At 39.0% G+C, this 13,032-nt stretch overlaps 1 protein-coding gene across 4 annotated transcripts in view; it reads left to right on the forward strand.

Annotated features, from left to right (window-relative positions):
• LOC114763861 (DNA (cytosine-5)-methyltransferase 3A-like) overlaps positions 1–12,629 on the forward strand; it is a 112,077-nt gene extending 99,448 nt beyond the window's left edge. For all 4 annotated transcript variants that reach the window (XM_028953667.1, XM_028953670.1, XM_028953668.1 and 1 more), the window contains 8 exons: positions 1,287–1,371; positions 1,523–1,668; positions 3,722–3,812; positions 4,419–4,567; positions 5,298–5,383; positions 5,467–5,536; positions 6,396–6,514; positions 8,539–12,629. In XM_028953667.1, coding sequence (XP_028809500.1) covers positions 1,287–1,371; positions 1,523–1,668; positions 3,722–3,812; positions 4,419–4,567; positions 5,298–5,383; positions 5,467–5,536; positions 6,396–6,514; positions 8,539–8,680 — 888 coding nt within the window. In that variant the 3' untranslated portion in view covers positions 8,681–12,629. The remainder of the gene's footprint in view (positions 1–1,286; positions 1,372–1,522; positions 1,669–3,721; positions 3,813–4,418; positions 4,568–5,297; positions 5,384–5,466; positions 5,537–6,395; positions 6,515–8,538) is intronic.
• Positions 12,630–13,032: the final 403 nt, after the last annotated feature.

Below are 13,032 nucleotides of genomic sequence, written 5' to 3' on the forward strand. Positions count from 1 at the left end.
AGGCTGATCCATTTGAAAATGTAGAAAATGGGTGTTTTGGCTATACGTAGGCTGCATCTTGCATCCTAATTTGCCATAAAATGAATAGGGTTGCAGGGATTAACTATATATATATATATATATATATATATAGATATATATATATATAATATATATATATATATATATAGATATATATATATATATATATATATACTATATATATATATATATCTATATATATATATATATATATATACTATATATATATATATATATATATATATATATATATATATATATAGTTAATCCCTGCAACCCTATTCATTTTATGGCAATTAGGATGCAATATATATATATATATATATATATATATATATATATATATAATATATATATATATATATCTATATATATATATATATATATATATATATATATATATATATATATATATATATATATATATATATATAACACAATATATATATAGACATAGCAGAATAGAAAACACAGAGCTTCCAACTTCCTTGGTGAAACTTTGTGCTAATGTGCCTGACTAGACTCATCAGAGGTTCCCTGAATGGCTTGATCCGTAGCATCAGGGGGATTGGATTACAGTAGTGCCTAAGACCTGCCGTGAAACCACCCGGTTTGAACTGTTAAACGAACCCATTGACCTCCTGCCCCCATGTCAGTGATGGCTCCCTCTTGTGGTTGTACTGAGACTAATCGTCATGGAGAGGGATTGGGGAATTAGACACGGTTAGTCTTTGTGAAAATGAATGTGGCCCAGAAGTCCTTGTGGAACCCTAGATGTAGATGATTGGCTTCAGAAACCTTGGGAGCGGATCTTCATGGTGTCACTTTTCTCCATCATAAAGAGTGAACTGAATGGACAGATTCAGATGCTTCATTTTGACTTCTGTTTTAAAGCCATTTCACAGTCAAAGATATGTTGACACAAATAAATCCATGTGTTTCTAATACGATGGTAAAAAATCTGTACACTGTGCAATTTAAATAATAAAAGATCTGCTTTAATATGTAGCTCACTGTGGACATCAGTTAACAATGTCCATTAATTTACATTTTCAATCACTTAAATTATCTGTGCACACGACGAATGCAGTGACCATTTCTAATATACCCAGCCATGACCAGTTGTAACTAGCTAGTTCAGGTATGAAATGCACAGTGATGCATAGCCCTGTTTTCCTTGTTTAATAATGTTACACAAAGTTGCATAAGCAAGTCCAGCATGTGACCTTCTCCTTGACCACTGTGTACTCTGTTCCTCCCATCAGGAGCCAACGAAACTGTATGCCCCAGTAGCAGTTGAGAAGAGAGAGCCAATCCGGGTTCTCTCACTCTTTGACGGTATTGCTACAGGTGTGTATGTGCAGAGACATGTGTGTGAGTGTTACACTTGGCCACATGCAAACAAAATATCCTTGTGACTAATGTGACTTGGAACATTGCTGATCCTAGTATTTTCTTGTCTTTGGCATCTTAATTCTCTGAACTTTGACATTCTCCCCAGGCTTGCTGGTGCTACGGGACCTTGGCATCCAGGTTGACCGTTACATAGCCTCAGAGGTGTGTGAAGACTCCATCACCGTGGGCATCGTTCGACACCAGGGTCGCATCCTATATGTGGGCGATGTCCGTAACGTCACACGCAAACATGTGAGTGGCTCTGCATTCTCCCATCTTCTCACCTTTTCATCCAGTCACTCTCTTTTTCTACTTCCCTTTGGTGGAGAACCCTGTACAGATGTGCTTTCATTAATGCATAGAGCCCTGCACAGTTGTAAATTGTTTGTTGTTCTTCAACTTTCCTAAAAACAGATGTTTCTCCTTCTACATTCCTTATGATTTCTGTAGGATTATGTTTAGCTCCCTAGGGGCTGCATCATATTAGTGCCAGATGTATTGAGAATATTTTCATTGGTTGGAGGGCTGTCACTTGTAAATCTTGATATGAGGAAAGATTCTTTGATTCTGAGAATTTGTGGGTGTGGAGGGGAGTGGGGGTTAGTATGTTAAACCATATGGATCTATAAATATTCGGTAAACGCATATGATCATGTACCACTGTACCACTGGTGCTACCATAACAAGCTGTTTAGAAGTATTTCATTCAATCCATATGTTTATGTTTTTCAGATTTTGTTTCACAATCACAATTGGACTGACAAGCAATGGTTAAGGCAATTGTAACGTGTGCATATTACATTGCTTTTTATTTAGGTGTGCTGTGGTACTGTTGCTCTGGTGACGTAATTTAATCTATGGGATGTGTCCAGAATTACCCTTAAATTATAATTACCCTTAGAAATATGTTACTGTTGCTGTTACTGCTGCCTTGTGATCCTGCCTTGTTGAGTCTACTATTGCTGCTAATAATAATATTCAGAGAGAGGAGGAGTAATTACCAGAGGCCATTTGATTGTGCAATTGGAACATTTTATTTAATATATAATAACCACAAATCACCACAGTTGGGCAAAAATATTGAATATATTACTATAAATGTGTTAGTAATGTATTCTGTTACGATAGATAAAAGGTTATGTATTCAGAATACGTTTTGAGTAAATAAAAACATTTTTTAAATCTATATAAAACCATTAATGGTTTACTTTTCTTTTATCAACATGAATATTTATTATTGCCTTTCATAACATTTGCCTTTGTAAAAGTATTATTATTATTGCTTTTTTGTAAAAGTATTCTCTTTCTCTTTTTTTTTTACTGTATTATAAATACTGAGGTGTGAAATGGACTTCATTTTTTAATTCTTAAAGCATATTGCCAATTCATGTATTTCTTTATATCCTAACCCTAACTATGTGGTAGTAGCCTGGCAGGAAACACACTCACCTATGAACCAGAAGACCACAAAGTCACAGATTCAAACCCCACATACAACATTGTGTTCCTGTAAAATGTAAATGCATCACACATCAACTATTTACACACATCATATTCTGTCCAATAATCACAATTTGATGCTGGGTTGACGCATACCTTAGATACCTTCCCTCTGCCACAACAATCATATTTCTTTATGTTTCATCAGAAAACATGAATGACAGCAGCTACCATGATTTTGCAGCACTGACATTTTTAGCTTAACAGCCTCAGTTACAGAGCTGTGTTATTCCCCCACCTGTGAAAGCTGCTGTTAATGCTGTTTCATCCACGGACATGATACATTCGCTGAAAATACCCAAGGGCAGGGTGGGCTGCTCTTATTGAAGCCCATTCAAACCTGTTTATTTCTAATAACCGCCCCTGGACAAAGTGAGGTATCTAATTAGAACTGTTTTTTTTTTTTTGTTGGTACCCGTTTTTTCTAAATCATGGGGGAAAACCTTCTTGGCAGACACTATGCAGTTTTACTGCCGATGTTGAGGTATCATGTTTAGTGTATCAGAAAAAAAGAGTATGTCTAATTTTAAGATCATTTTGACACCTCAGCCACTTACAGTATTTATTCTGCCATTATGGTCTAAACTATTATATGGATACTAGCAACCTGAATATGAGACATTTGGTGTCCAGAAGATATTGTTTTGTATAGGCACATAATTTAGTTAAGTGCATTCTTGCACAGCATAGGCATTATATATATCTGCTTACCACATGTGTCTGAGCTTGAATGGATAAGTATCATATTTAGAATAATAGGTTATATAGGTGTGCCTGTAATTCAACACTCCTTCCTTGTCCTCAGATTCAGGAATGGGGTCCCTTTGACCTGGTGATAGGAGGCAGCCCATGTAATGACCTCTCCATTGTCAATCCAGCCCGGAAAGGCCTTTATGGTAAACATTTTGTGTTATAATAATGTTGCATTTTATGAGTGCATATGTTTGTGGGCTATCAGACATTTGTCTGTGGTGAACTTCTTTCATGAACACATTTTATTTGAATGTTAGGGTGTTAGGGTGTTAGTAGCCTAGTGGGTAACACACTCGCCTATGAACCAGAAGACCCGGGTTCGAATCCCACTTACTACCATTGTGTCCCTGAGCAAGACACTTAACCCTAAGTTGCTCCAGGGAGACTGTCCCTGTAACTACTGATTGTAAGTCGCTCTGGATAAGGGCGTCTGATAAATGCTGTAAATGTAAATGTAAATGAATAGGGCCTTGTCATAATGAGTTTATACACTGAAAGTTTAAGATATAATTCAACAAGATAGGCTTGAGGTATATGGTAACGATTGTATTTCATGTTTATATAGTTTGCTTTGTAAAATGTATAGTTACATAAAAGAAAAGCAGGCAAATAAGCAATGTATAAATAATGATATAATGATCCTTTTTTCTGTGTACAGCCACAGCCAGTTTTCATAGAAATAGCTTTTTTTAGTTTATAGTGAGAACATAGGTAATGTGTCTCATGCAGTATATGTGTTTATATTCCAGAGGGCACTGGCCGTCTGTTCTTTGAGTTTTACCGACTGCTACATGAGGCTCGGCCAAAAGATGGTGATGACCGGCCCTTTTTCTGGCTTTTTGAGAACGTGGTTGCCATGGGTGTTAGTGACAAGAGGGACATCTCTCGCTTCCTGGAGGTACTTTCACAAATTACACTTACACACAATATTCCCTGTATACAGTCATCATTGCCAGTCTGTAAGGTGGTGTAGGCTAATTTGATTATTGCTGCAAATCCACAGTTTGTATGCTAATTAAAGGGGTAGATTATCTGAAGAGTTATCTCAAATGGGTTTGAGCTTGCTTCAATCAATCAATTCAATCCATTTTTATTTGTACAGCGCTTTTTACAATGTACAGTGGCACAAAGCGCTTCACATTAGACCAGTGCTCAAGGCCCATAGTGAGCAGTCCAAGGCAACAGTTGGCGAGAAAAAACTCCCTGGAAAAGTAAGAAACCTTGAGAAGAACAAAGGCTCAGCAAAGGGGAGCCCATCCTCCTCTGTTCATGTCAGGTCACTGATGTAGTGCATCCAGGGGCTGCCAGGAAAGTAATCAGTAGCTAATCACAATTATTCTAGCAGTACCTCTTGGTCCGGTCCATTAGGTCCACCATCCAGGCCAAGTTTTTTTTTGTACTGAGGACAGGATAGAGTGCCCTGATGACTGGGTTGCCATCTTGTGGTTGTTTTCTGTATTGTATGTACTTTGTCAATAGCTGGTTTTATCGCTTTACTACAAAATTCATTTATTCCATACATGTCAATTTTAATGATCATTTTAATGCTTCTTAACTACCAATATGGCATTCCTTACCTTTAATTAATGAATGGACAAAATGAAGTGACCTAATCCCCTCCTCTGTAGTGTAACCCTGTTATGATCGATGCCAAGGAGGTGTCCGCTGCACACAGAGCGCGTTACTTCTGGGGCAACCTGCCTGGAATGAACAGGTAACGCTCTCACACTATTGCACAGGCTTACTGAATGTAAAACAGAAATATTAATGAGATTTCTTATGTCCTGATACTATCAGACCATTGACTGCCATGGCCAATGATAAGCTGGACCTACAGGATTGTCTGGAACATGGCCGCACAGCAAAGGTGAGAAGGAGTATGTGCATGTCCATGTATGCATGTCTTACCATCATAGAATTCATTAGATAATGTTTTAGTTTTTTGTGTTAGTTCTCATTGCATAATATTTTTTCCTTATTATTATTCTATAATAATGCTGATCATATAATGTGATAGCTGTGTTTAGTTTGTCATTAATCATGTATGATGACTCTGTCTGCCATACCAGGAGACTCCCCATGACACATATAGACAGCCATTTCACCTTCTGAATTCCTTATTTATTGCATTAAAATGTGATATATATATGTTATTTCTGTACAGTTACACCATTTGAGAAGCATGTCTTGAGAAGCATCAAAGTCAGACATAGACAACTGTACAATAATTGGCAAATTGTAGTTTGGCTAAAATGATTCCAGAGATTGATAATGACAAGATGTAGACAACTTCCCATATTTGGTTTTATGGACTTAATGTTTTCTGCCTAATAACGTCACTGCCTATTTAACTTTTACATGCCTCGTTTTTTTGTTTCTTGCATTGTTGCAAAGAAACAAAAAAACAAATCAAATTGACATTAATAATATAATACATATGATAACAATACAATTCATACAATCTAGCTAATACAAGCTAATACCTATGCATGGTTAGACCACCCATTATTCTGAGTTTACTGCTCTTTGTGAGCATTAGATTGATGATTTAATATGGAATTGATATTGAAAGTCAGCCACAACAGCAGGTAGCTCTCATTCACCATGCATCTGAGCAGATCTTGATGCAAGCTATCCTTGCATATTCGCAACTCCTGATTGGGCAAACAGAGCGGTGGGGCGTCGTAGGTGGCGTGGCTCATTTGAAAGCTGGGTTTGTCTTGTAGTTCGGCAAAGTGAGAACCATCACCACTCGGTCCAATTCTATCAAGCAGGGCAAAGACCAGCACTACCCCGTCTTCATGAACGATAAGGAGGACATCCTGTGGTGCACTGAGATGGAGCGGTAAGACAGTGGCCAGGGGCAGGGCAGGAAAGAGCTTGGACTCTTGGGTGGGGCAGCAGGGTGGCATAAACGAGGTGTTGGAAGAAGAAACACGGGGTCATAGGTGATGATTCTGAGATGTTTGTGCTGTCTGTGTCAGAGGATTTGTCTTGAGACTGTGTTAGTTTTGTCTGCTTAGGGATGTGCGATTTCACAGATGTATTATATATGATAATACTTCCTTATAGGGCTGCAACTAACGATTATTTTAATAATCGATTAATCTGATTAATCGTAGAATCGGGTTAGAAAAAAACAAAAAAACAAGAAAAGCATTCATTTCCAACCCTTTATTCAAAAACAGAACCAAAATCTTTAGAAAGTGCACAAACATGTTGCTCCTTGAGCTGTTATAATAATAATAAAATAAAAAAATGGACTAACACAAAAAACATACACATGTATGCTTTACATCTGCCAAATATAGACTTTTTTTAAAAAAAATAAAGTGCCACCTGAGCTGCCAGAACGATAAATAATTTATAAAAAAAATAAAGAACAATACAAATCAGAAAATTTAACAGGATTTGTTTGAATGTCAGAACTTGTTCTCAGCAAAGAACACACTCACAAACTCTCACACTGACACACACACACACACACTGCAAAAAATTATTTTCTAACTTAGTAGTTTTGTCCTGATTTCAGTCCAAATCAGGACAAAAAAATCAAAATCTTAAATCAAGATACATTTACTAGACACATGAAATAGCATAAGAAATTATGTCTTGTTTTCTGATAAAACATCTCAAAGTTAAGTGATTGTTTGTTTAAAACAAGCAAAATGATCTGCCAATGGGGTAAGAAAACTAATCTTAATGAGATCTAATCTCAAACAGAAGTTTTAAGCATCACTTAATTTTCTCATGCCATTTTTCTTGTCTAGTAATCTTGATTTAAGATTTTTTAGATATTTGGACTGGAAACGAGACAAAATTACTTGGTAAGAAAAGCTTTTTTTTGCAGTGTAGCTATACATGACAACAGATTGAAAAATGAATGGTCCAAAAAAGGCTAGTGAATAAAAACATGTCTTTAGTCTTTTAATGCAAAGTAACTATAGCACCCCTGCTTTACTACTATTATTAACGAGCTAACACTAACTTGTCATACTTGTCAAGCTGGATGACGGGTAAACATTTACATTTACAGCATTTATCAGACGCCCTTATCCAGAGCGACTTACAATCAGTTGTTACAGAGACAGTCCCCCTGGAGCAACTTAGGGTTAAGTGTCTTGCTCAGGGACACAATAGACGAGTCGTCCACGCGGAGACACAGAGAACAGTCCGAACGCTGTTTCATTCCCCCCTCCACACCTGTAGGTGGCGCTGTAAGTCCCTGTCTAGTTCTCCTCCGCGGCGAGTTAAACACCAGCACCAGGGACATTACGTTCCTCACTTCAAAACGGAACAAAAGTAGGATTCTGTAGCAACTTACCCTGCTGCTGAACTCCCTTCCTCCTCATCAAACACGCGTTTCAGGTGCTGGATCATTGCGGTGGTGCTCCCGTGCCGTGCCATGTCGCTTTTGCATATTTTCGCACAAATTTCTCTACCTCCGCCATGTGTCTGTCCTCTACCTCCGCTTGTTTTTTTATTTTTGCTCCGCGCTGTCTATGAGGAGCCAAACTCTGCTAGCATCTGTGCGTGAGAGAGACCGAGTGTGTTCACTCCGCTCCGCGCTCAAATAAAGTTTTTTTTAAATAATCAAACGTGTCCGCGTCGCGCGACATAACGAATCGATTAGGAAATTCGTTGCCAACACTTTTAGTAATCGATTTTTATCGATTCAATCGATTCGTGGTTGCAGCCCTACTTCCTTATATACTTCCTTGCAGGTGTGTTTATGCTGTTTGTATGAACTGTAGTTGTGTAAATTTGCCTGTTGTACATGTAGAGTGTGTGTTTGTGTTGTGAGTGTGTAAAAATGTATGTGAATGGCCATTTATATCTTCTTCTTCTTTTTTTATCTCTGGTTTCTAGCGTGTTTGGATTCCCCGTCCACTACACAGATGTGTCAAACATGAGTCGACTAGCGAGGCAAAGGCTTCTGGGAAGGTCCTGGAGCGTCCCTGTCATTCGACATCTCTTTGCCCCACTGAAGGATTATTTTGCCTGCGTTTAAGGGAAAAAATGCAAGAATGCCCTGCCCTCTTTACGACCTTCTTCAAGGGCTGACTCCGCCCCCTCCTGTCGTCATGACCCCGCCCCTTTCCTGAGACCATGTAGATCCAGCCCCAAACTTTTTACTGTTTCTGCAGAGGTGCTATCCATGGAACTGATTTTCAGCAAATCAGAAAAAAAAATTCAAAATATTTTAATGCACATATTTCATGCTATGTCCTTGTTTTTTATCTTTTATTATTTTCTTCTTGCTATTGCTTTGATTATTGTTTTTTATGACTTTCTGATCTGTGTGTATGAGCTGTTGTGGCTTCCCATTTCCAACACTGACAGAGAGAGTGACACAGTGAGAGGCCAGCGTACTGTGAACATGTGTGCGTGCGTGTGTAGACGGGGTGTCTGGGACATGTTCGGAGCACAAGATGAAGGACGAACAGGAGGGGGATTTTAGTCCTTCTTTTAACACCCCCTGCCCCGAGACCGCCGCATCCACACATCTTCCGAATCCGTGGTCAGGGTTGCGACGAGTCTCTCCTCTGCAGTACACATGCCCTCTCTCTGCTCAGGCCTGTCAAAGGGAGCCCTCGCAACCAAACAACACACATGTCACCTGTTCCCACCCAAACACACAATACTGTTTACAGGTCAAACGAAAAACATTTAACCGAGGTACTACATGCTACTGCTCAGCTACAGCACCACCTTACTGGTGACCAAAGCTAATGGTGCTCTCTTTTCTGCCTCTCTCTGTCTCATGCTCCTGCTCACTGTTTCCACCTCGACTTCCTCTCTTCTTCTCCGTCTCAGCGATATACACTCAGCCACGCTCACGAGGCCTTACTACTGGGACACACAGGTGCACACACATACAACAAACATACACACCCAGACGAACTAATACACACTTAGCGGGGTGGGCTGCGTGTGTTTCTCACTCTAGTCTTCTGCGTGACCTCTGTGTAACCTTGTATGAAATGCAATATCAATTTTGACGGAAGAGCTCAGATTGCAACTAGCAGAGAGGCATTGAGAATTTTTTAATATGATTAATATTATTTTCCTTATTGCTATTATTATTATTTGAAATGTGTATTCAAAGGCGAAAATGGGGCTTTTAATCAGAGAGATGGAAAAAAAAACAGTGTCTCCTTTGTTAATTGTTGTGGCTTTAAGTATTTCCCCCAGCCACAAGGGGGCAGCAGCACAAATTACAGCACTCCTTTTGTGAGTGGGGGAGTTGCAATTTTGCATTAGCCCAAAACTTAGTACCTTAACAAAGCTTACCTGGTCCCCAAGTGAAGGCAACCGCGTCACCAGCTCACATCATTTCTACTGTATTACGAACAGTGGTTCTGTCATTTTTACTGTAAACCTCTCAGATACTGGAGTCTTCACTGTACTGGTGCTTGTGTGTGTGCTTATGTGTGTATATGTGTGTGAGTGCCTACGTGTGTACGGGATGGTGGAGGCAATGGGGGAGGTGGCGGGATGGCGGGGCGGGGCGTGAATGAACGGGCGCGGTTTTCTATCGAGATGTACTTGCCTCAAGCCCGCGAGCCTCGCCCCCCCCCCCCCCTTCCCCCTCACACACAAACGCACACAAATACATGCACGCTCTTCTTTAATGTCTCTAGAGTACAGTAGGCTCTTTATCAGGTGCAGAAACTTAAGAAAACGTACTGTGAGACAGTCAATTAGTTCAGCCGGTCGAGCCAGCACAAACACTAACTGGCTCGATAGCGATTACGGAAAGCTGTCGGTGGACACCGCTACACTCAGACGCTCTCTGCTGCCAGGGCTTCTGGGAAGGTGGCCCCGAGGGTCACATGGTGCTCCCAGAACTTCCTGCCTCTTAGGGGTCATGGCCTATTTTAAACATGGGTGCTCAACGTTCTCTCCACAACCCTTCCGATCAGGTCTAGGCATAAAAATCGATTTCCTGGGCTGTTTGTGTTAGTCTGTCTATTAGGCTATACTACTTACTGTAGGCTTCAGGGGATATTTTGATACCAACACCGACCTAAGGGGATTCCTTATCAGCTGAAGTGTTAACAAGTGATGTCTTTGTTGTGACATGTTGTGAATTATTTAACACCCCCTTACAGTAAGTTGAGGGGCTGAAACTGTAGGAAAGGCCTCTGCACTGGATCTATATAGCTACCATTTGCAAATGACAGAAACCCTCTTGATCCAATCAAGTGTTGGCCTGGATATCCTTCTGTTTGTCCAGACTGAACAGTTCCGTCTGGCTCGGTTGAATAACACACACACATACACACACGCTCTCTCTTTCACACACAAACACAGACACACATACAACACAACTGGACAAACACAGGCCATATCCCATTTCTGTGCTGAAACAGATTGACATCCAGGCTTATTCAGAATAATTATTATTGAGAAACAAAATATTAAATAGTTGTACATAGGTATGTTTGCCTTTTGCTGTTTTTTAAAATCATTTTATTATGTTTTGTGTGCTAGCTGTCTTTCAATGGCCTTTGGGTTGTGCAGATGTGATTCTTTACTGTTATATAATCATGTTAGTCAGAATGCCATGGGGAGGGGCCGAGATGGAGGTTCTGTGATAATAAGCTAAGGAGCAGTTAGAATGGGGGCGGGGCCCAAGACTCCGCCCCCATTTTGTATTTATGAACTGCATAGGTTGATCACTTGATTGGCAGGTGAATTTGTGAGATCTATCCAATAACCTGTTAACAGCTTTAAAGCAGATGGTGCTTCTCTGCAAACTTGCAGGAGGTTATTTTGTTTGAATGAATCTTTGAAAAGAGGGAATATGTTTCAAAAAGGTGCTAAACAATTTTATCTGAAATAATAAGAAAAAATATATTGTTAGGAATTAAAAATCGTCTTGACAATGACTGTTTTTAAGTTGTCGTAGTAATGGAAAAGCACTATTGTTTTACTCTTTTATGAATATATTAAAAGGCATTTTAACTTTGTACTTGATAAAATGTTAAAAAAAAAAAATAAAAATGGACAGATTCATGTGTTTTAGCCTAGACATTGGTGTAGTCTGTGCCTATCTGTTGGAACCTTATGTACTCATTCTGGACATTAGTGATCCATCATGGAAGAACTGTGCACTGTTACATACTCGCTTCATACCTGGCTGCAAAACTACATTCCTCCTCCTTGCCGTAAATTCAGTTTTGTACACTGGCTTTAGGTTTATTCAACTATACTGTTTATTTTGTGTTTTTTTTTTTTTCATTATTTTGTTAAGTAATTATTATAATTGTTGCCTTGGTATTTATTGCCCATAGTCATGTCCTGGTCCTTGTCATCTCCTTTTTTACTCGTTATCTCTCTTAATATCTCTCACTGACTTTTTCCTTTCTGCTCTCGGCCTGGATTTATCAAGTATCTGCACCATTACAAACTTAACTTCTTGTTTGTTTCTTAGTAATATGCGCATAAAATGCATATTTGAAATAGAATGACATTGCGTTTACATGTTATGTAAAATTATTAAGGAAAACTGTAGAGAATATTCAAGTGTTGTCCTGAAACATTTGGCTCCAAAAAATAAAAATGGCACTGGATGCATTTTGCACCTTGCAACAATGCTAATACTGAAAAAACGAAATTTTCCTTACCCTTCACCTAGGAACTCTGTCTTTCTCCCCCCTCCCCGTCCCTGCCAGCCTTCTATCTTTCTCCAGACTCTCTTTCCTTATTGCTGTGTCACTCGGTGGCTGTAGTTCTGTTTGTGGTTTTTGGTGACATAGCTCTCCGTGGTTTATAGCCTACTCCTTCGTAAGGTTGGTGCGTACAGGAAGTGTAGCAGTCAGAGTCCACCCGCCCCCCCCATCGGCATCCTCTCATTACCGCCGAGAGAAGATAGAGGAAACTAAGGACTCCTTTCTTGTGTACTTGTGCTGGAAAACACTTGAATTAAATGTACTGTTTTTGTGCAAATCAAACCCCAACAATGTTTGTCTTTCTTGGCTCCCTAAATTTAAAGGTACATGTCTTGTTCATTTAAATTGTTCTCATTGTAATGAACCTAAACTGAAACAAGCCCAACGTTAAGAGAACGATCAGTTCTGGGGAAATTAAATCCATTTAAAGCAAGATTTAAAAATCAAGTTTTAAAATTAAGACCTTAGATTATTTATAAAAGACTACTTCTAACATTTTTCACTGTGTGCACTGTGTGCTGTGCTGCTGTGTATCACATGTGACAATCACTTCACTTTAAACTTTTAGATTAATTTCCCCAAATTAATAAAATATTTATTCTTATTTTAACATTATGAACATGGCATATATTGCACAGTTGCATGTTTCTTGCATATCTAAAAATGTAAACCATCATTTATCAAA

This window comes from Denticeps clupeoides, chromosome 14 (genome assembly GCF_900700375.1).
Source record: "Denticeps clupeoides chromosome 14, fDenClu1.1, whole genome shotgun sequence".
In the NCBI taxonomy this organism is placed as follows: domain Eukaryota; kingdom Metazoa; phylum Chordata; class Actinopteri; order Clupeiformes; family Denticipitidae; genus Denticeps; species Denticeps clupeoides.